The sequence below is a fragment of the Ascaphus truei genome, unplaced genomic scaffold (genome assembly GCF_040206685.1).
Source record: "Ascaphus truei isolate aAscTru1 unplaced genomic scaffold, aAscTru1.hap1 HAP1_SCAFFOLD_693, whole genome shotgun sequence".
Taxonomy (NCBI): Eukaryota; Metazoa; Chordata; class Amphibia; order Anura; family Ascaphidae; genus Ascaphus; species Ascaphus truei.
The window spans coordinates 177,291-198,128 of NW_027457027.1; the positions used below are offsets into that span (position 1 = coordinate 177,291).

General features: G+C 67.0%; 1 protein-coding gene across 1 annotated transcript in view; it reads right to left on the reverse strand.

Moving 5' to 3' along the window:
- Positions 1 to 14,252, reverse strand: part of LOC142485981 (arf-GAP with GTPase, ANK repeat and PH domain-containing protein 3-like) — a gene marked incomplete at both ends in the record, with an annotated part of 188,938 nt that extends 174,686 nt beyond the window's left edge. The window contains 2 exons of the mRNA XM_075584637.1: positions 3,267 to 3,401; positions 14,059 to 14,252. Coding sequence (XP_075440752.1) covers positions 3,267 to 3,401; positions 14,059 to 14,252 — 329 coding nt within the window. The remainder of the gene's footprint in view (positions 1 to 3,266; positions 3,402 to 14,058) is intronic.
- Between the last annotated feature and the right edge of the window lie 6,586 nt (positions 14,253 to 20,838).

Here is a 20,838-nt window from a genome sequence, read left to right on the forward strand (position 1 = left end):
CCTCCTCCCTGCCCACTGCCCCTCCCCTGTGCTCACCATACCACCTCCCTGCCCCATCCCTGTGCTCACCATACCCCCTCCCTGCCCCACTGTCCCTCCCCTGTGCTCACCATACCTCCTCCCTGCCCCACTGCCCCTCCCCTGTGCTCACCATACCTCCTCCCTGCCCCACTGCCCCCTCCCCTGTGCTCACATACCTCCTCCCTGCCCCACTGCCCCTCCCCTGTGCTCACCATACCTCCTCCCTGCCCCACTGCCCCTCCCCTGTGCTCACCATACCTCCTCCCGGCCCCACTGCCCCTCCCCTGTGCTCACCATACCTCCTCCCTGCCCCACTGCCCTCCCCTGTGCTCACCATACCTCCTCCCTGCCCCACTGCCCCTCCCCTGTGCTCACCATACCTCCTCCCTGCCCCACTGCCCCTCCCCTGTGCACACCATACCTCCTCCCTGCCCCACTGCCCCTCCCCTGTGCTCACCATACCTCCTCCCGGCCCCACTGCCCCTCCCCTGTGCTCACCATACCTCCTCCCTGCCCCACTGCCCTCCCCTGTGCTCACCATACCTCCTCCCTGCCCCTCCCCTGTGCTCACCATACCTCCTCCCTGCCCCACTGCCCCTCCTGGTGCTCACCATACCTCCTCCCTGCCCCACTGCCCCTCCCCTGTGCTCACCATACCTCCTCCCTGCCCCACTGCCCCTCCCCTGTGCTCACCATACCTCCTCCCTGCCCCACTGCCCCTCCCCTGTGCTCACCATACCTCCTCCCTGCCCCACTGCCCCTCCCCTGTGCTCACCATACCTCCTCCCTGCCCCACTGCCCCTCCCCTGTGCTCACCATACCTCCTCCCTGCCCCACTGCCCCTCCCATGTGCTCACCATACCTCCTCCCTGCCCCTCCTGGTGCTCACCATACCTCCTCCCTGCCCCACTGCCCCTCCCCTGTGCTCACCATACCTCCTCCCTGCCCCACTGCCCCTCCCCTGTGCTCACCATACCTCCTCCCTGCCCCTCCCCTGTGGTCACCATACCTCCTCCCTGCCCCACTGCCCCTCCCCTGTGCTCATCATACCTCCTCCCTGCCCCACTGCCCCTCCCCTGTGCTCACCATACCTCCTCCCTGCCGCACTGCCCCTCCCCTGTGCTCACCATACCTCCTCCCTGCCCCTCCCCTGTGCTCACCATACCTCCTCCCTGCCCCACTGCCCCTACCCTGTGCTCACCATACCTCCTCCCTGCCCCACTGCCCCTCCCCTGTGCTCACCATACCTACTCCCTGCCCCACTGCCCCTCCCCTGTGCTCACCATACCTCCTCCCTGCCCCACTGCCCCTCCCCTGTGCTCACCATACCTCCTCCCTGCTCCACTGCCCCTCCCCTGTGCTCACCATACCTCCTCCCTGCCCCACTGCCCCTCCCCTGTGCTCACCATACCTCCTCCCTGCCCCACAGCCCCTCCCCTGTGCTCACCATACCTCCTCCCTGCCCCTCCCCTGTGCTCACCATACCTCCTCCCTGCCCCACTGCCCTCCCCTGTGCTCATCATACCTCCTCCCTGCCCCACTGCCCCTCCCCTGTGCTCACCATACATCCTCCCTGCCCCACTGCCCCTCCCCTGTGCTCACCATACCTCCTCCCTGCCCCACTGCCCCTCCCCTGTGCTCACCATACCTCCTCCCTGCCCCACAGCCCCTCCCCTGTGCGCACATACCTCCTCCCTGCCCCACTGCCCCTCCCCTGTGCTCACCATACCTCCTCCCAGCCCCTCCCCTGTGCTCACCATACCTCCTCCCTGCCCCACTGTCCCTCCCCTGTGCTCACCATACCTCCTCCCTGCCCCTCCCTGTGCTCACCATACCTCCTCCCTGCCCCACTGCCCCTCCCCTGTGCTCACCATACCTCCTCCCTGCCCCACTGCCCCTCCCCTGTGCTCACCATACCTCCTCCCTGCCCCACTGCCCCTCCCCTGTGCTCACCATACCTCCTCCCTGCCCCACTGCCCCTCCCCTGTGCTCACCCTACCTCCTCCCTGCCCCTCCCCTGTGCTCACCATACCTCCTCCCTGCCCCACTGCCCTCCCCTGTGCTCATAATACCTCCTCCCTGCCCCACTGCCCCTCCCCTGTGCTCACCATACCTCCTCCCTGCCCCACTGCCCCTCCCCTGTGCTCACCATACCTCCTCCCTGCCCCACTGCCCCTCCCCTGTGCTCACCATACCTCCTCCCTGCCCCACTGCCCCTCCCCTGTGCGCACATACCTCCTCCCTGCCCCACTGCCCCTCCCATGTGCTCACCATACCTCCTCCCTGCCCCACTGCCCCTCCCCTTTGCTCACCATACCTCCTCCCTGCCCCACTGCCCCTCCCCTGTGCTCACCATACCTCCTCCCTGCCCCACTGCCCCTCCCCTGTGCTCACCATACCTCCTCCCTGCCCCACTGCCCCTCCCCTGTGCGCACATACCTCCTCCCTGCCCCACTGCCCCTCCCATGTGCTCACCATACCTCCTCCCTGCCCCACTGCCCCTCCCCTTTGCTCACCATACCTCCTCCCTGCCCCACTGCACCTCCCCTGTGCTCACCATACCTCCTCCCTGCCCCACTGCCCCTCCCCTGTGCTCACCATACCTCCTCCCTGCCCCACTGCCTGTGCTCACCATACCTCCTCCCTGCCCCACTGCCCCTCCCCTGTGCTCACCATACCTCCTCCCTGCCTCACTGCCCCTCCCCTGTGCTCACCATACCTCCTCCCTGCCCCACTGCCCTCCCCTGTGCTCACCATACCTCCTCCCTGCCCCACTGCCCCTCCCCTGTGCTCACCATACCCCCTCCCTGCCCCACTGCCCCTCCCCTGTGCTCACCATACCTCCTCCCTGCCCCACTGCCCCTCCCCTGTGCTCACCATACCTCCTCCCTGCCCCACTGCCCTCCCCTGTGCTCACCATACCTCCTCCCTGCCCCACTGCCCCTCCCCTGTGCTCACCATACCCCCTCCCTGCCCCACTGCCCCTCCCCTGTGCTCACCATACCTCCTCCCTGCCCCACTGCCCCTCCCCTGTGCTCACCATACCCCCTCCCTGCCCCACTGCCCCTCCCCTGTGCTCACCATACCTCCTCCCTGCCCCACTGCCCCTCCCCTGTGCTCACCATACCCCCTCCCTGCCCCACTGCCCCTCCCCTGTGCTCACCATACCTCCTCCCTGCCCCACTGCCCCTCCCCTGTGCTCACCATACCCTCTCCCTGCCCCACTGCCCCTCCCCTGTGCTCACCGTCCTGGAAGACACGCTCCACATTGAGCCCGTAGGTGGCGCAGGTCTCATAGTAAGTGCAGCGCTTCAGGTCATTGGAGAGTTTCCGAGCACGAGAGTCGTCTATCACCCGTGGGTTGGTGGCACTGATGGCATCTGGAGTCAGAGAGCACAACAATTGTAACGGCGCGAGGGGGTACAGGAGACGGGCATGAGGGGGCAGGGGAGACGGGCATGAGGGGGGGCAGGGGAGACGGGCATGAGGGGAAAGGGGAGAGGGACATGAGGGGGCAGGGGAGAGGGGAATGAGGGGGCAGGGGAGACGGGCATGAGGGGGCAGGGGAGAGGGGAATGAGGGGGCAGGGGAGACGGGCATGAGGGGGCAGGGGAGACGGGCATGAGGGGGCAGGGGAGGCGGGAATGAGGGGGCAGGGGAGGCGGGAATGAGGGGGCAGGGGAGACGGGCATGAGGGGGCAGGGGAGGGGCATGAGGGGGCAGGGGAGACGGGCATGAGGGGGCAGGGGAGACGGGCATGAGGGGGCAGGGGAGTGGGGCATGAGAGGACGGAGGAGAGGGGCATGAGGGGGCAGGGGAGGGGCATGAGAGGACGGAGGAGAGGGGCATGAGGGGGCAGGGGAGACGGGCATGAGGGGGCAGGGGAGACGGGCATGAGGGGGTAGGGGAGACGGGCATGAGGGGGCAGGAGAGACGGGCATGAGGGGGCAGGGGAGACGGGCATGAGGGGGCAGGGGAGACGGGCATGAGGGGGCAGGAGAGACGGGCATGAGGGGGCAGGGGAGAGGGGCATGAGGGGGCAGGGGAGACGGGCATGAGGGGGCAGGGGAGAGGGGCATGAGGGGGCAGGGGAGGCGGGCATGAGGGGGTAGGGGAGACGGGCATGAGGGGGCAGGAGAGACGGGCATGAGGGGGCAGGGGAGACGGGCATGAGGGGGCAGGAGAGACAGGCATGAGGGGGCAGGGGAGAGGGGCATGAGGGGGCAGGGGAGAGGGGCATGAGGGGGCAGGGGAGACGGGCATGAGGGGGCAGGGGAGACGGGCATGAGGGGGCAGGGGAGAGGGGCATGAGGGGGCAGGGGAGACGGGCATGAGGGGGCAGGGGAGAGGGGCATGAGGGGGCAGGGGAGACGGGCATGAGGGGGCAGGGGAGACGGGCATGAGGGGGCAGGGGAGACGGGCATGAGAGGACGGAGGAGAGGGACATGAGGGGGCAGGGGAGACGGGCATGAGGGGGCAGGGGAGACGGGCATGAGGGGGCAGGGGAGAGGGGCATGAGGGGGCAGGGGAGAGGGGCATGAGGGGGCAGGGGAGACGGGCATGAGGGGGCAGGGGAGACGGGCATGAGGGGGCAGGGGAGACGGGCATGAGGGGGCAGGGGAGAGGGGCATGAGGGGGCAGGGGAGAGGGGCATGAGGGGGCAGGGGAGACGGGCATGAGGGGGCAGGGGAGAGGGGCATGAGGGGGCAGGGGAGACGGGCATGAGGGGGCAGGGGAGACGGGCATGAGAGGACGGAGGAGAGGGACATGAGGGGGCAGGGGAGACGGGCATGAGGGGGCAGGGGAGACGGGCATGAGTGGATGGAGGAGAGGGGCATGAGGGGGCAGGGGAGTGGGGCATGAGGGGGCAGGGGAGGGGCATGAGGGGGCAGGGGAGACGGGCATGAGTGGATGGAAAAGAGGGGCATGAGGGGGCAGGGGAGGGGCATGAGGGGGCAGGGGAGACGGGCATGAGGGGGCAGGGGAGACGGGCATGAGGGGGCAGGGGAGACGGGCATGAGGGGGCAGGGGAGACGGGCATGAGGGGGCAGGAGAGACGGGCATGAGGGGGCAGGGGAGACGGGCATGAGGGGGCAGGAGAGACGGGCATGAGGGGGCAGGGGAGAGGGGCATGAGGGGGCAGGGGAGACGGGCATGAGGGGGCAGGGGAGAGGGGCATGAGGGGGCAGGGGAGACGGGCATGAGGGGGCAGGGGAGACGGGCATGAGAGGACGGAGGAGAGGGACATGAGGGGGCAGGGGAGACGGGCATGAGGGGGCAGGGGAGACGGGCATGAGGGGGCAGGGGAGACGGGCATGAGTGGATGGAGGAGAGGGGCATGAGGGGGCAGGGGAGAGGGGCATGAGAGGACGGAGGAGAGGGACATGAGGGGGCAGGGGAGAGGGGCATGAGAGGACGGAGGAGAGGGACATGAGAGGACGGAGGAGAGGGCCATGAGGGGGCAGGGGAGGGGCATGAGGGGGCAGGGGAGAGGGGCAAAAGGGGGCAGGGAAGTGGGGCATGAGGGGGCAGGGGAGTGGAGCATGAGAAGACGGAGGAGAGGGGCATGAGGGGGCAAAGGAGTGGGGCATGAGAGGACGGAGGAGAGGGGCATGAGGGGGCAGGGGAGTGGGGCATGAGAGGACGGAGGAGAGGGGCATGAGGGGGCAGGGGAGTGGGGCATGAGAGGACGGAGGAGAGGGGCATGAGGGGGCAGGGGAGGGGCATGAGGGGGCAAAGGAGTGGGGCATGAGGGGACAGGGGAGTGGAGCATGAGAGGACAGGGGAGTGGAGCATGAGAGGACAGGGGAGTGGGGCATGAGAGGGCAGGGGAGAGGGGCATGAGGGGGCAGGGGAGGGGCATGAGGGGGCAGGGGAGACGGGCATGAGGGGGCAGGGGAGTGGAGCATGAGAGGACGGAGAGGGGCATGAGGGGGCAGGGGAGGGGCATGAGGGGGCAGGGGAGGGGCATGAGGGGGCAGGGGAGAGGGGCATAAGGGGGCAGGGAAGTGGGGCATGAGGGGGCAGGGGAGTGGAGCATGAGAAGACGGAGGAGAGGAGCATGAGGGGGCAAAGGAGTGGGGCATGAGAGGACGGAGGAGAGGGGCATGAGGGGGCAGGGGAGTGGGGCATGAGAGGACGGAGGAGAGGGGCATGAGGGGGCAGGGGAGTGGGGCATGAGAGGACGGAGGAGAGGGGCATGAGGGGGCAGGGGAGGGGCATGAGGGGGCAAAGGAGTGGGGCATAAGGGGACAGGGGAGTGGAGCATGAGAGGACAGGGGAGTGGAGCATGAGAGGACAGGGGAGTGGAGCATGAGAGGACAGGGGAGTGGGGCATGAGAGGGCAGGGGAGAGGGGCATGAGGGGGCAGGGGAGGGGCATGAGGGGGCAGGGGAGACGGGCATGAGGGGGCAGGGGAGGGGCATGAGGGGGCAGGGGAGGGGCATGAGGGGGCAGGGGAGTGGGGCATGAGTGGGCAGGGGAGAGGGGCATGAGAGGACGGAGGAGATGGGCATGAGGGGGCAGGGGAGGGGCATGAGGGGGCAGGGGAGTGGGGCATGAGTGGGCAGGGGAGAGGGGCATGAGAGGATGGAGGAGATGGGCATCAGGGGGCAGGGGAGGGGCATGAGGGGGCAGGGGAGTGGGGCATGAGTGGGCAGGGGAGGGGCATGAGGGGGCAGGGGAGAGGGGCATGAGAGGACAGAGGAGAGGGGCATGAGGGGGCAGGGGAGTAGGGTATGAGAGGACGGAGGAGAGGGGCATGAGGGGGCAGGGGAGTGGGGCATGAGGGGGCAGGGGAGTGGGGCATGAGGGGGCAGGGGAGGGGCATGAGGGGGCAGGGGTGTGGGGTATGAGAGGACGGAGGAGAGGGGCATGAGGGGGCAGGGGAGTGGGGCATGAGGGGGCAGGGGAGTGGGGCATGAGGGGGCAGGGGAGGGGCATGAGGGGGCAGGGGAGTGGGGTATGAGAGGACGGAGGAGAGGGGCATGAGGGGGCAGGGGAGTGGGGCATGAGGGGGCAGGGGAGTGGAGCATGAGGGGGCAGGGGAGGAGCATGATGGGGCAGGGGAGGGGCATGAGGGGGCAGGGGAGGGGCATGAGGGGGCGGGGAGTGGGTCATGAGTGGGCAGGGGAGAGGGGCATGAGGGGGCAGGGGAGAGGGGCATGAAGCAGAGGGGAGGGGCATGAGGGGGCAGAGGAGAGGGGCATGAGAGGACGGAGGAGAGGGGCATGAGGGGGCAGGGGAGAGGGGCATGAAGCAGAGGAGAGGGGCATCAGAGGACAGAGGAGAGGGGCATGAGGGTGTGGAGAAGAGGGTCATGAGGGGACAGAGGAGAGGGGCATGAGGGGGCGGAGAATAGGTGAATGAGGGGGCGCAGAGGTGCGAAGTAGTGCAGAGAGAAGCGGGGAGACGCAGAGAGAGGCGGGGAGGAGCAGAGAGAGGCGGGGAGACGCAGAGAGAGGCGGGGAGGCGCAGAGAGAGGCGGGGAGACGCAGAGAGAGGCGGGAAGGCGCAGAGAGAGGTGGGGAGACGCAGAGAGAGGCGGGGAGGCGCAGAGAGAGGCGGGGAGACGCAGAGAGAGGCGCGAGGTAGTGCAGAGAGAGGTGGGGAGACGCAGAGAGAGGCGGGGAGGCGCAGAGAGAGGTGGGGAGACGCAGAGAGAGGCGGGGAGGCGCAGAGAGAGGTGGGGAGACGCAGAGAGAGGCGGGGAGGCGCAGAGAGAGGTGGGGAGGTGCAGAGAGAGGCGCGAGGTAGTGCAGAGAGAGGTGGGGAGACGCAGAGAGAGGCGGGGAGGCGCAGAGAGAGGTGGGGAGACGCAGAGAGAGGCGGGGAGGGGCAGAGAGAGGCGGGGAGGTGCAGAGAGGCGGGGAGGTGCAGAGAGAGGCGGGGAGGTGCAGAGAGAGGCGGGGAGCAACAGAGAGAGGCGGGGAGGTGCAGAGAGAGGCAGGAGGAGCAGAGAGAGGTGGGGAGGAGCAGAGAGAGGCTGGGAGGCGCAGAGAGAGGCGGGGAGGGGCATGAGGGGGCAGGGGAGAGCAGTCTCCCTAACGCCTCTCACTTACACTCCCAGTGGGGAGCTGTCTCCCTAACGCCTCTCACTTACACTCCCATTGGGGAGCTGTCTCCCTAACGCCTCTCACTTACACTCCCAGTGGGGAGCTGTCTCCCTAACGCCTCTCACTTACACTCCCAGTGGGGAGCTGTCTCCCTAACGCCTCTCACTTACACTCCCAGTGGGGAGCTGTCTCCCTAACGCCTCTCACTTACACTCCCAGTGGGGAGCTGTCTCCCTAACGCCTCTCACTTACACTCCCAGTGGGGACCTGTCTCCCTAACGCCTCTCACTAACACTCCCAGTGGGGAGCTGTCTCCCTAACGCCTCTCACTTACACTCCCAGTGGGAAGCTGTCTCCCTAACGCCTCTCACTTACACTCCCAGTGGGGACCTGTCTCCCTAACGCCTCTCACTTACACTCCCAGTGGGGAGCTGTCTCCCTAACGCCTCTCACTTACACTCCCAGTGGGGAGCAGGGGAGCTGTCTCCCTAACGCCTCTCACTTACACTCCCAGTGGGGAGCTGTCTCCCTAACGCCTCTCACTTACACTCCCAGTGGGGAGCTGTCTCCCTAACGCCTCTCACTTACACTCCCAGTGGGGAGCTGTCTCCCTAACGCCTCTCACTTACACTCCCAGTGGGGAGCTGTCTCCCTAACGCCTCTCACTTACACTCCCAGTGGGGAGCTGTCTCCCTAACGCCTCTCACTTACACTCCCAGTGGAGAGCTGTCTCCCTAACGCCTCTCACTTACACTCCCAGTGGGAAGCTGTCTCCCTAACGCCTCTCACTTACACTCCCAGTGGGGAGCTGTCTCCTTAACGCCTCTCTCACTTACACTCCCAGTGGGGACCTGTCTCCCTAACGCCTCTCACTTACACTCCCAGTGGGGAGCTGTCTCCCTAACGCCTCTCACTTACACTCCCAGTGGGGAGCTGTCTCCCTAACGCCTCTCACTTACACTCCCAGTGGGGAGCTGCGAGCTGTCTCCCTAACGCCTCTCACTTACACTCCCAGTGGGGAGCAGTCTCCCTAACGCCTCTCACTTACACTCCCAGTGGGGAGCTGTCTCCCTAACGCCTCTCACTTACACTCCCAGTGGGGAGCTGTCTCCCTAACGCCTCTCACTTACACTCCCAGTGGGGAGCAGGGGAGCTGTCTCCCTAACGCCTCTCACTTACACTCCCAGTGGGGAGCAGGGGAGCTGTCTCCCTAACGCCTCTCACTTACACTCCCAGTGGGGAGCTGTCTCCCTAACGCCTCTCACTTACACTCCCAGTGGAGAGCTGTCTCCCTAACGCCTCTCACTTACACTCCCAGTGGGGAGTGCCCCTCTCCACTGACCTCTCATGCCCCACTGCCCTGCCCCCTCATCCCAGAGAGAGGCGGGGAGGTGCAGAGAGAGGCAGGGAGGAGCAGAGAGGCGGGGAGGCGCAGAGAGAGGCGGGGAGGCGCAGAGAGGCGGGGAGGTGCAGAGAGAGGCGGGGAGGTGCAGAGAGAGGCGGGGAGGTGCAGAGAGAGGCGGGGAGGTGCAGAGAGGCGAGAAGACGCAGAGAGAGGCGGGGAGGTGCAGAGAGAGGCGGGGAGGTGCAGAGAGGGGCGGGGAGGAGCAGAGAGAGGCGGGGAGGCGCAAAGAGAGGCGGGGAGGTGCAGAGAGGCGAGAAGACGCAGAGAGAGGCGGGGAGGTGCAGAGAGAGGCGGGGAGGTGCAGAGAGAGGCGGGGAGGTGCAGAGAGAGGCGGGGAGGTGTAGAGAGAGGCAGGAGGAGCAGAGAGAGGCGGGGAGGCGCAGAGAGAGGCGAGAAGACGCAGAGAGAGGCGGGGAGGTGCAGAGAGAGGCGAGAAGACGCAGAGAGAGGCGGGGAGGTGCAGAGAGAGGCAGGGAGGTGCAGAGAGAGGCGGGGAGGTGCAGAGAGAGGCGGGGAGGTGCAGAGAGAGGCGGGGAGGTGCAGAGAGAGGCAGGGAGGTGCAGAGAGAGGCAGGAGGAGCAGAGAGAGGTGGGGAGGAGCAGAGAGAGGCTGGGAGGTGCAGAGAGAGGCGGGGAGGCGCAGAGAGAGGCGGGGAGGAGCAGAGAGAGGCGGGAGGTGCAGAGAGAGGCGGGGAGGAGCAGAGAGAGGCGGGGAGGCGCAGAGAAAGGCGGGGAGGTGCAGAGAGAGGCGGGGAGGTGCAGAGAGAGGCGGGGAGGAGCAGAGAGAGGCGGGGAGGTGCAGAGAGAGGCGGGGAGGCGCAGAGAGAGGCGGGGAGGCGCAGAGAGAGGCGGGGAGGTGCAGAGAGAGGCGGGGAGGAGCAGAGAGAGGCGGGGAGGAGCAGAGAGAGGCGGGGAGGTGCAGAGAGAGGCGGGGAGGAGCAGAGAGAGGTGGGGAGGCGCAGAGAGAGGCGGGGAGGTGCAGAGAGAGGCGGGGAGGTGAAGAGAGGCTGGGAGGTGCAGAGAGGCGGGGAGGTGCAGAGAGAGGCGGGGAGACGCAGAGAGAGGCGGGGAGGTGCAGAGAGAGACGGGGAGGTGCAGAGAGAGGCGGGGAGGCGCAGAGAGAGGCGGGGAGGTGCAGAGAGAGGCGGGGAGGTGCAGAGAGAGGCGGGGAGGTGCAGAGAGAGGCGGGGAGACGCAGAGAAAGGCGGGGAGGCTCAGAGAGAGGCGGGGAGGTGCAGAGAGAGGCGGGGAGGTGCAGAGAGAGGCGGGGAGGTGCAGAGAGAGGCAGGGAGGCGCAGAGAGAGGCGGGGAGGTGTAGAGAGGCGAGGAGGTGCAGAGAGAGGCGGGGAGGTGCAGAGAGAGGTGGGGAGGTGCAGAGAGAGGCGGGGAGGAGCAGAGAGAGGCGGGGAGGTGCAGAGAGAGGCGGGGAGGTGCAGAGAGAGGCGGGGAGGTGCAGAGAGAGGCGGGGAGGTGCAGAGGGAGGCGGGGAGGAGCAGAGAGAGGCGGGGAGGTGCAGAGGGAGGCGGGGAGGTGCAGAGAGAGGCGGGGAGGCGCAGAGAGAGGCGGGGAGGCGCAGAGAGAGGCGGGGAGGTGCAGAGAGAGGCGGGGAGGAGCAGAGAGGTGGGGAGGCGCAGAGAGAGGTGGGGAGGCGCAGAGAGAGGCGGGGAGGAGCAGAGAGGTGGGGAGGTGCAGAGAGAGGCGGGGAGGCGCAGAGAGAGGCGGGGAGGCGCAGAGAGAGGCGGGGAGGAGCAGAGAGGTGGGGAGGAGCAGAGAGAGGCGGGGATGGGCAGAGAGAGGCGGGGAGGCGCAGAGAGAGGTGGGGAGGTGCAGAGAGAGGCGGGGAGGCGCAGAGAGAGGCGGGGAGGCGCAGAGAGAGGCGGGGAGGAGCAGAGAGAGGCGGGGAGGAGCAGAGAGGTGGGGAGGAGCAGAGAGAGGCGGGGATGGGCAGAGAGAGGCGGGGATGAGCAGAGAGAGGCGGGGAGGTGCAGAGAGAGGCGGGGAGGCGCAGAGAGAGGCGGGGAGGCGCAGAGAGAGGCGGGGAGGTGCAGAGACAGGCGGGGAGGCGCAGAGAGAGGCGGGGAGGTGCAGAGACAGGCGGGGGAGGCGCAGAGAGAGGCGGGGAGGAGCAGAGAGGTGGGGAGGCGCAGAGAGAGGCGGGGAGGCGCAGAGAGAGGCGGGGAGGAGCAGAGAGGCGCCAGGCAGAGAGAGGCGGGGAGGCGCAGAGAGAGGTGGGGAGGTGCAGAGAGAGGCGGGGAGGAGCAGAGAGAGGCGGGGAGGTGCAGAGAGAGGCGGGGAGGTGCAGAGAGAGGCAGGGAGGTGCAGAGAGAGGCGGGGAGGTGCAGAGGGAGGCGGGGAGGAGCAGAGAGGCGCCAGGCAGAGAGAGGCGGGGATGGGCAGAGAGAGGTGGGGAGGCGCAGAGAGAGGCGGGGAGGAGCAGAGAGGCGCCAGGCAGAGAGAGGCGGGGATGAGCAGAGAGAGACGGGGAGGTGTAGAGAGGCGAGGAGGTGCAGAGAGAGGCGGGGAGGTGCAGAGAGAGGCGGGGAGGTGCAGAGAGAGGCGGGGAGGTGCAGAGAGAGGCGGGGAGGTGCAGAGGGAGGCGGGGAGGTGCAGAGAGAGGCGGGGAGGCGCAGAGAGAGGCGGGGAGGCGCAGAGAGAGGCGGGGAGGTGCAGAGAGAGGCGGGGAGGAGCAGAGAGGTGGGGAGGCGCAGAGAGAGGTGGGGAGGCGCAGAGAGAGGCGGGGAGGAGCAGAGAGGCGCCAGGCAGAGAGAGGCGGGGATGGGCAGAGAGAGGCGGGGAGGAGCAGAGAGAGGCGGGGAGGCGCAGAGAGGTGGGGAGGTGCAGAGAGAGGCGGGGAGGTGCAGAGGGAGGCGGGGAGGTGCAGAGAGAGGCGGGGAGGCGCAGAGAGAGGCGGGGAGGCGCAGAGAGAGGCGGGGAGGTGCAGAGAGAGGCGGGGAGGCGCAGAGAGAGGTGGGGAGGCGCAGAGAGAGGCGGGGAGGAGCAGAGAGAGGCGGGGATGAGCAGAGAGAGGCAGGGATGAGCAGAGAGAGACGGGGAGGCGCAGAGAGAGGCGGGGAGGCGCAGAGAGAGGCGGGGAGGCGCAGAGAGAAGCGGGGAGACGCAGAGAGAGGCGGGGAGGTGCAGAGAGAGGCGGGGAGGCGCAGAGAGAGGCGGGGAGGCGCAGAGAGAGACGGGGAGGTGCAGAGAGAGGCGGGGAGGTGCAGAGAGAGGCGGGGAGGTGCAGAGAGAGACGGGGAGGTGCAGAGAGAGGCGGGGAGGTGCAGAGAGAGGCGGGGAGGTGCAGAGAGAGGCGGGGAGGTGCAGAGAGAGGCGGGAAGGTGCAGAGAGAGACGGGGAGGTGCAGAGAGAGGCGGGGAGGTGCAGAGAGAGGCGGGGAGGTGCAGAGAGAGGCGGGGAGGTGCAGAGAGAGGCGGGGAGGTGCAGAGAGGGGCGGGGAGGTGCAGAGACAGGCGGGGGAGGCGCAGAGAGAGGCGGGGAGGTGCAGAGAGAAGCGGGGAGGTGCAGAGAGAGGCGGGGAGGCGCAGAGAGAGGCGGGGAGGCGCAGAGAGAGGCGGGGAGGTGCAGAGAGAAGCGGGGAGGTGCAGAGAGAGGCGGGGAGGCGCAGAGAGAGGCGGGGAGGTGCAGAGAGAGGCGGGGAGGAGCAGAGAGAGGCGGGGAGGCGCAGAGAGAGGCGGGGAGACGCAGAGAGAGGCGGGGAGGTGCAGAAAGAGGCGGGGAGGTGCGGAGAGAGGCGAGGAGGCGCAGAGAGAGGCGGGGAGGTGCAGAGAGAGGCGGGGAGGTGCAGAGAGAGGCGGGGAGGTGCAGAGAGAGGCGGGGAGGCGCAGAGACAGGCGGGGGAGGCGCAGAGAGAGGCGGGGAGGTGCGGAGAGGCGGGGAGGTGCAGAGAGAAGCGGGGAGGTGCAGAGAGAGGCGGGGAGGCGCAGAGAGAGGCGGGGAGGCGCAGAGAGAGGCGGGGAGGTGCAGAGAGAGGCGGGGAGGTGCAGAGAGAGGTGGGGAGGTGCAGAGAGAGGCGGGGAGGTGCAGAGAGAGGCGGGGAGGAGCAGAGAGAGGCGGGGAGGTGCAGAGAGAGGCGGGGAGGTGCAGAGAGAGGCGGGGAGGTGCGGAGAGGCGGGGAGGTGCAGAGAGAGGCGGGGAGGTGCAGAGAGAGGTGGGGAGGTGCAGAGAGAGGCGGGGAGGAGCAGAGAGAGGTGGGGAGGTGCAGAGAGAGGCGGGGAGGTGCAGAGAGAGGTGGGGAGGTGCAGAGAGAGGCGGGGAGGAGCAGAGAGAGGCGGGAAGGTGCAGAGAGAGGCGGGGAGGCGCAGAGAGAGGCGGGGAGGCGCAGAGAGAGGCGGGGAGGCGCAGAGAGAGGCGGGGAGGTGCAGAGAGAGGTGGGGAGGTGCAGAGAGAGGCGGGGAGGTGCAGAGAGAGGCGGGGAGGAGCAGAGAGAGGCGGGGAGGTGCAGAGAGAGGCGGGGAGGTGCAGAGAGAGGCGGGGAGGTGCAGAGAGAGACGGGGAGGTGCAGAGAGAGGCGGGGAGGTGCAGAGAGAGGCGGGGAGGTGCAGATTGAGCATGCTATCCTCACCTTGCGTCCCTACCAGCACCATGGGTACATCAGCCGTGTTGCGGTAACTGGACAGTCGCAGGTAGTAATTATACACGGTCTGAAAGCTGATTTCATCCTCCAGACTGAAGACAAAGACAACAGCATCCACCCAAGCTGCAAACTGAGCGGAGAGAGGCGCGGAGGGGTAAGAGGTGTTAGCGGAGAGCGGAGAGCTGGGGAGGGGTAAGAGGTGTTAGAGGAGAGAGGCGGGAGGGGTAAGAGGTGTTATCGGAGAGCGGAGAGAGGCGCGGAGGGGTAAGAGGTGTTAGCGGGGAGAGGTGCTGAGGGGTAAGAGGTGTTAGAGGAGAGAGGCGGGAGGGGTAAGAGGTGTTAGCGGAGAGCGGAGAGAGGCGCGGAGGGGTAAGAGGTGTTAGCGGAGAGAGGCGCGGAGGGGTAAGAGGTGTTAGCGGGGAGAGGCGCGGAGGGGTAAGAGGTGTTAGGGGAGAGCGGAGAGAGGCGCGGAGGGGTAAGAGGTGTTAGGGGAGAGCGGAGAGAGGCGGGGAGGGGTAAGAGGTGTTAGGGGAGAGCGGAGAGAGGCGCGGAGGGGTAAGAGGTATTAGGGGAGAGCGGAGAGAGGCGCGGAGGGGTAAGAGATGTTAGGGGAGAGCGGAGAGAGGCGCGGAGGGGTAAGAGGTGTTAGGGGAGAGCGGAGAGAGGCGCGGAGGGGTAAGAGGTGTTAGGGGAGAGCGGAGAGAGGCGCGGAGGGGTAAGAGGTGTTAGGGGAGAGCGGAGAGAGGCGGGAGGGGTAAGAGGTGTTAGGGGAGAGCGGAGAGAGGCGCGGAGGGGTAAGAGGTGTTAGGGGAGAGCAGAGAGAGGCGCGGAGGGGTAAGAGGTGTTAGGGGAGAGCGGAGAGAGGCGCGGAGGGGTAAAAGGTGTTAGGGGAGAGCGGAGAGAGGCGCGGAGGGGTAAGAGGTGTTAGGGGAGAGCGGAGAGAGGCGGGGAGGGGTAAGAGGTGTTAGGGTAGAGCGGAGAGAGGCGCGGAGGGGTAAGATGTGTTAGGGGAGAGCGGAGAGAGGCGGGGAGGGGTAAGAGGTGTTAGGGGAGAGCGGAGAGAGACGGGGAGGGGTAAGAGGTGTTAGGGGAGAGAGGCGCGGAGGGGTAAGAGGTGTTAGGGGAGAGAGGCGGAGAGGGGTAAGAGGTGTTAGGGGAGAGAGGCGGGGAGGGGTAAGAGGTGTTAGGGGAGAGCGGAGAGAGGCGGGGAAGGGTAAGAGGTGTGAGGGGAGAGAGGTATGAGGGGTAAGAGGTGTTAGGGGAGAGCGGAGAGAGGCACGGAGGGGTAAGAGGTGTTAGGGGAGAGGGGAGAGAGGCGCGGAGGGGTAAGAGGTGATAGCAGAGAGCGGAGAGAGGCAGGGAGGGGTAAGAGGTGTTAGGGGAGAGCGGAGAGAGTCTGGGAGGGGTAAGAGGTGTTAGGGGAGAGAGGCGCGGAGGGGTAAGAGGTGTTAGCGGAGAGCGCGAAAGAGAGCGGAGAGAGGCGGGGAGGGGTAAGAGGTGTTAGGGGGAGAGAGGCGCAGAGGGGTAAGAGGGTGTTAGGGGAGAGCGGAGAAAGGCGGGAAGGGGTAAGAGGTGTTAGGGGAGAGCGGAGAGAGGCGGGAGGGGTAAGAGGTGTTAGGGGAGAGCGGGAGAGAGGCGGGGAGGGGTAAGAGGTGTTAGGGGGAGAGCGGAAAGAGGCGGGGAGGGGTAAGAGGTGTTAGGGCAGAGCAGAGAGAGGCGTGGAGGGGTAAGAGGTGTTAGGGGAGAGAGGAAAGAGACGCAAGGGGGGAAAAGGAGACAGGGGCATGAGGGGTCTGGGGGAGGAAGAGGACGAGAGTGACGGGGGAGGGGGGAATGAAGAGAGTGACGGCAAGGGGGGGCGAACGAAGAGAGTGGCGGGGGGCGAACAAAGAGAGTGGCGGGGGGGCGGACAGAGAGAGGCGGGGGGGGGGGCGGACAGAGAGAGGCGGGGGGGGGGCGGACAGAGAGTGGCGGGGGGGGGATGGACAGAGAGTGGCGGGGGGGGCGGACAGAGAGTGGCGGGGGGGCGGACAGAGAGTGGTGGGGGGGGCGGAAAGAGAGTGGTGGGGGGGGCGGACAGAGAGGTGGCGGGGGGGGGCGGACAGAGAGTGGCGGGGGGGGCGGACAGAGAGTGGCGGGGAGGACCAAGAGAGTGGCCGGGGGGACCAAGATTGTGGCCGTGGGGGACCAAGAGAGTGGCCGGCCAGGAGGGCGACCAAGAGAGTGGCCGGGGGGACCAAGAGAGTGGCCGGGGGGACCAAGAGAGTGGCCGGGGGGACCAAGAGAGTGGCCGGGGGGGACAAGAGAGTGGCCGGGGGACCAAGAGGAGTGGCGGGGGGGAGATGAGAGTGCAGGGTGGGGGGGAGAAGAGAGTGGCAGGGTGGGGGGGAGAAGAGAGTGGCAGGGTGGGGGGGGAGAAGAAAGTGGCATGGTGGGGGGGGAGAAGAAAGTGGCATGGTGGGGGGGAGAAGAGAGTGGCAGGGTGGGGGGGAGAAGAAAGTGGCAGTGGAGAGGGCATGGGGGGGGGAGAAGAGAGTGGCATGGTGGGGGGGGGAGAAGAGAGTGGCAGGGTGGGGGGGAGATTAGTGGCAGGGTGGGGGGGGGAGAAGAGAGTGGCAGGGTGGGGGGGAGAAGAGAGTGGCAGGGTGGGGGGGGGAGGAAGAGAGTGGCAGGGTGGGGGGGGGAGAAGAGAGTGGCAGGGTGGGGGGGGGAGAAGAGAGTGGCAGGGTGGGGAGAGAGAAGAGAGTGGCAGGGTGGGGGGGGAGAAGAGAGTGGCAGGGTGGGGAGGAGAAGAGAGTGGCAGGGTGGGGAGGGAGAAGAGAGAGGCAGGGTGGGGAGGGAGAAGAGAGAGGCAGGGTGGGGAGGGAGAAGAGAGTGGCAGGGTGGGGGGAGAAGAGAGTGGCAGGGTGGGGGGAGAAGAGAGTGGCAGGGTGGGGGGAGAAGAGAGTGGCAGGGTGGGGGGAGAAGAGAGTGGCAGGGTGGGGGGAGAAGAGAGTGGCAGGGTGGGGGGAGAAGAGAGTGGCAGGGTGGGGGGGGAGAAGAGAGTGGCAGGGTGGGGGGAGAAGAGAGTGGCAGGGTGGGGGGAGAAGAGAGTGGCAGGGTGGGGGAGGGAGAAGAGAGTGGCAGGGTGGGGGAGGGAGAAGAGAGTGGCAGGGTGGGGGAAGAAGAGAGTGGCAGGGGTGGGGGAAGAAGAGAGTGGCAGGGTGGGGGAAGAAGAGAGTGGCAGGGTGGGGGGAGAAGAGAGTGTCAGGGTGGGGGAAGAAGAGAGTGGCAGGGTGGGGGGAGAAGAGAGTGGCAGGGTGGGGGGAGAAAGAGAGTGGCAGGGTGGGGGGAGAAGAGAGTGGCAGGGTGGGGGAGGGAGAAGGAGAGTGGCAGGGTGGGGGGAGAAGAGAGTGGCAGGGTGGGGAGGGAGAAGAGAGTGGCAGGAGAGAGGGGAGTAAGGTGGAGAGGGATTTGGTGGGAAAAGGGGGAGAGTGGGAAAAGAGTTGTAGAAGGAACGGAGGGGGGAGATAAGGGGGAGGGGGGAAGATAAGGGGGAAGGGGGGAAGATAAGGGGGAAGGGGGGAAGATAAGGGGGAAGGGGGAAGAGGGGAAAATGAGGGGGAGGGGGGAAGCTAAGGGGGGAGAGGGGAAGGTAAGGGGGGAAGGACGCAAGGGGGGAAAAGGAGACAGGAGCCATGAGTGGTCTGGGGGAGGAAGAGGACGAGAGTGACGGGGGGGGGAATGAAGAGAGTGACGGCGGGGGGGGGCGCGAACAAAGAGAGTGGCGGCGGGGGCGGACAGAGAGTGGAGGGGGGGCGGACAGAGAGTGGTGGGGGGGGGCGGACAGAGAGTGGCGGGGGGGGCGGACAGAGAGCAGCGGGGGGGGCGGACAAGAGAGTGGCAGGGTGGGGGGAGAAGAGAGTGGCAGGGTGGGGGCAGAAGAGAGTGGCAGGGTGGGTGGAGAAGAGAGTGGCAGGGTGGGGGGAGAAGAGAGTGGCAAGGTGGGGGGAGAAGAGAGTGGCAGGGTGGGGGGAGAAGAGAGTGGCAGGGTGGGGGGGAGAAGAGAGTGGCAGGGTGGGGGAGAAGAGAGTGGCAGGGTGGGGAGGGAGAAGAGAGTGGCAGGGTGGGGGGAGAAGAGAGTGGCAGTGTGGGGGGAGAAGAGAGTGGCAGGGTGGGGGGAGAAGAGAGTGGCAGGGTGGGGGGAGAAGAGAGTGGCAGGGTGGGGGGAGAAGAGAGTGGCAGGGTGGGGGGAGAAGAGAGTGGCAGGGTGGGGGGAGAAGAGAGTGGCAGGGTGGGGGGAGAAGAGAGTGGCAGGGTGGGGGGAGAAGAGAGTGGTAGGGTGGGGGGGAGAAGAGAGTGGCAGGGTGGGGGGAGAAGAGAGTGGCAGGGTGGGGGGAGAAGAGAGTGGCAGGGTGGGGAGAAGAGAGTGGCAGGGTGGGGGGAGAAGAGAGTGGCAGGGTGGGGGGAGAAGAGAGTGGCAGGGTGGGGGGAGAAGAGAGTGGCAGGGTGGGGGGAGAAGAGAGTGGCAGGGTGGGGGGAGAAGAGAGTGGCAGGGGTGGGGGGAGAAGAGAGTGGCAGGGTGGGGGGAGAAGAGAGTGCAGGGTGGGGGGAGAAGAGAGTGTCAGGGTGGGGGGAGAAGAGAGTGGCAGGGTGCGGAGGGAGAAGAGAGTGGCAGGGTGGGGGGAGAAGAGAGTGGCAGGGGTGGGGAGGGAGAAGAGAGTGGCAGGGTGGGGAGGGAGAAGAGAGTGGCAGGGTGGGAGGGAGAAGAGAGTGGCAGGGTGGGGGGAGAAGAGAGTGGCAGGGTGGGGGGAGAAGAGAGTGCAGGGTGGGGGGAGAAGAGAGTGGCAGGGTGGGGGTAGAAGAGAGTGGCAGGGGTGGGGAGGGAGAAGAGAGTGGCAGGGTGGGGGGGAGAAGAGAGTGGCAGGGTGGGGGAGGGAGAAGAGAGTAACAGGAGAGAGGGGAGTAAGGTGGAGAGGGATTTGGTGGGAAAAGGGGGAGAGTGGGAAAAGAGAGGTAGAAGGAACGGAGGGGGGGAGATAAGGGGGAGGGGGGAAGATAAGGGGGAAGGGGGAAGATAAGGGGGAAGGGGAAGAGGGAAAGATGAGGGGGAGGGGGGAAGCTAAGGGGGAGGGGGAAGGTAAGGGGGGAATGGGGAAGGTAAGGGGGGAAGGGGAAGATATGGGGGAGGGGGAAAGCTGAGGGGGAAGGGGGAAGGTAAGGGGGGAAGCTGAGGGGGGAAGCTGAGGGGGGAAGATATGGGGGAGGGGCGGTAGCTATGGGGGAGGGGGGGAAGGTAAGGGGGAGGGGGAAGAAAGGGTGGTAGAGAGGGTGGAGGGGGAAGAGAAAAGAGTGATGGGGGGAAAGGGCGGAAAGGTGGAGAGAAGAGAGGAGGGAAAGGGGTGTACAAGAGAGGTAATGGGGGAAAGACAGGCACAATGGGTGGGAAAAGAGTGAGCCAGGAGGGGGGAGAGAAGGGAAGAGAGAGCGGCAGGAGGGAGTGGAGTAAGATGGAGAGGGGGCGGGGAGAGAGGGGTTTTGGTGGGAAAGGGGAGAGTGGGAAGAGGGGGAGTAGGAAGAGAGGTGTGGGACTAACAGAGGGAAGAGAGGGGGGGAAGAGAGGGGGGAAGAGAGAGGGGGAGGGGGGAAGAGAGGGGGGGAAGAGAGAGGGGGAGGGGGGAAGAGAGAGGGGGGAGGGCGGAAGAGAGAGGGGGAGGGGGGAAGAGAGAGGGGGAGGGGGGAAGAGAGAGGGGAGGGGGAAAAGAGAGGGGGAGGGGAAAATAAGGGGAAAGACGGAGAAAGGGAAGAGATGGAGAGGGGGAGGGGGAAGAGGAGGGAAGAGAGGGGGCAGGGGAAGAGAATGGGGAGGGGAAGAGGAGGGGGAGGGGAAGAGGAGGGGGAGGGGAAGAGGAGGGGGAGGGGAAGAGGAGGGGAGGGGGAGAGGGGGAGGGGAAGAGGAGGGGGAAGAGGGGAGAGGGGAAGAGGAGGGGAGGGGAAGAGGGGGGAGGAGAAGAGGAGGGGGTGCGGGGAGGGAGAAGAGGAGGGGGTGGGGGGAGGGGAAGAGAAGGGGGTGGGGGGAGGGGAAGAGAAGGGGGTGGGGGGAGGGGAAGAGAAGGGGGGAGGGGGAAGAGAACGAGGAGGGGGAAGAGAAGGGGGAAGAGGAGGAGGAGGGGGAATAGAGGGGGAGAGAGGAAGAGGGAATAGAGGGGGAGAGAGGAAGAGGGAATAGAGGGGGAGAGAGGAAGAGGGAATAGAGGGGGAGAGGAAGGGGGAATAGAGGGGGGAGAGAGAAGGGGGGATAGAGGGGGAGAGAGAAGGGGGGAATAGAGGGGGAGAGAAGGGGAACAGAGGGGAAAGTGGAATGAGAAAATGGGGAGGGGGAAGATAGGGGGGGAGGGGAAGATAGGGGGAGGGGGAAGATATGGGGGGAAGGGGAGAGATATGGGGGGAAGGGGAAGATATGGGGGGAAGGGGAAGATAGGGGGGGACGGGGGAGATAGGGGGGGAGGGGGGAGATAGGGGGGGAGGGGGGAGATAGGGGGGGGGAGGGGGGAGATGGGGGGGAGATGGGGGGAGATAGGGGGGAGATAGGGGAGGAGGGGGAAGAGAGGGGGAAGGGGAAGAGTGTGGGGGGAAAGGGAAGAGTGTGGGGGGAAAGGGGAGAGAGTGTGGGGGGAAAGGGAAGAGTGTGGGGGAAAGGGGAAGAGTGTGGGGGAAAGGGAAGAGTGTGGGGGAAAGGGAAGAGTGTGGGGGAAAAGGGAAGAGTGTGGGGGGGAAAGGGAAGAGTGT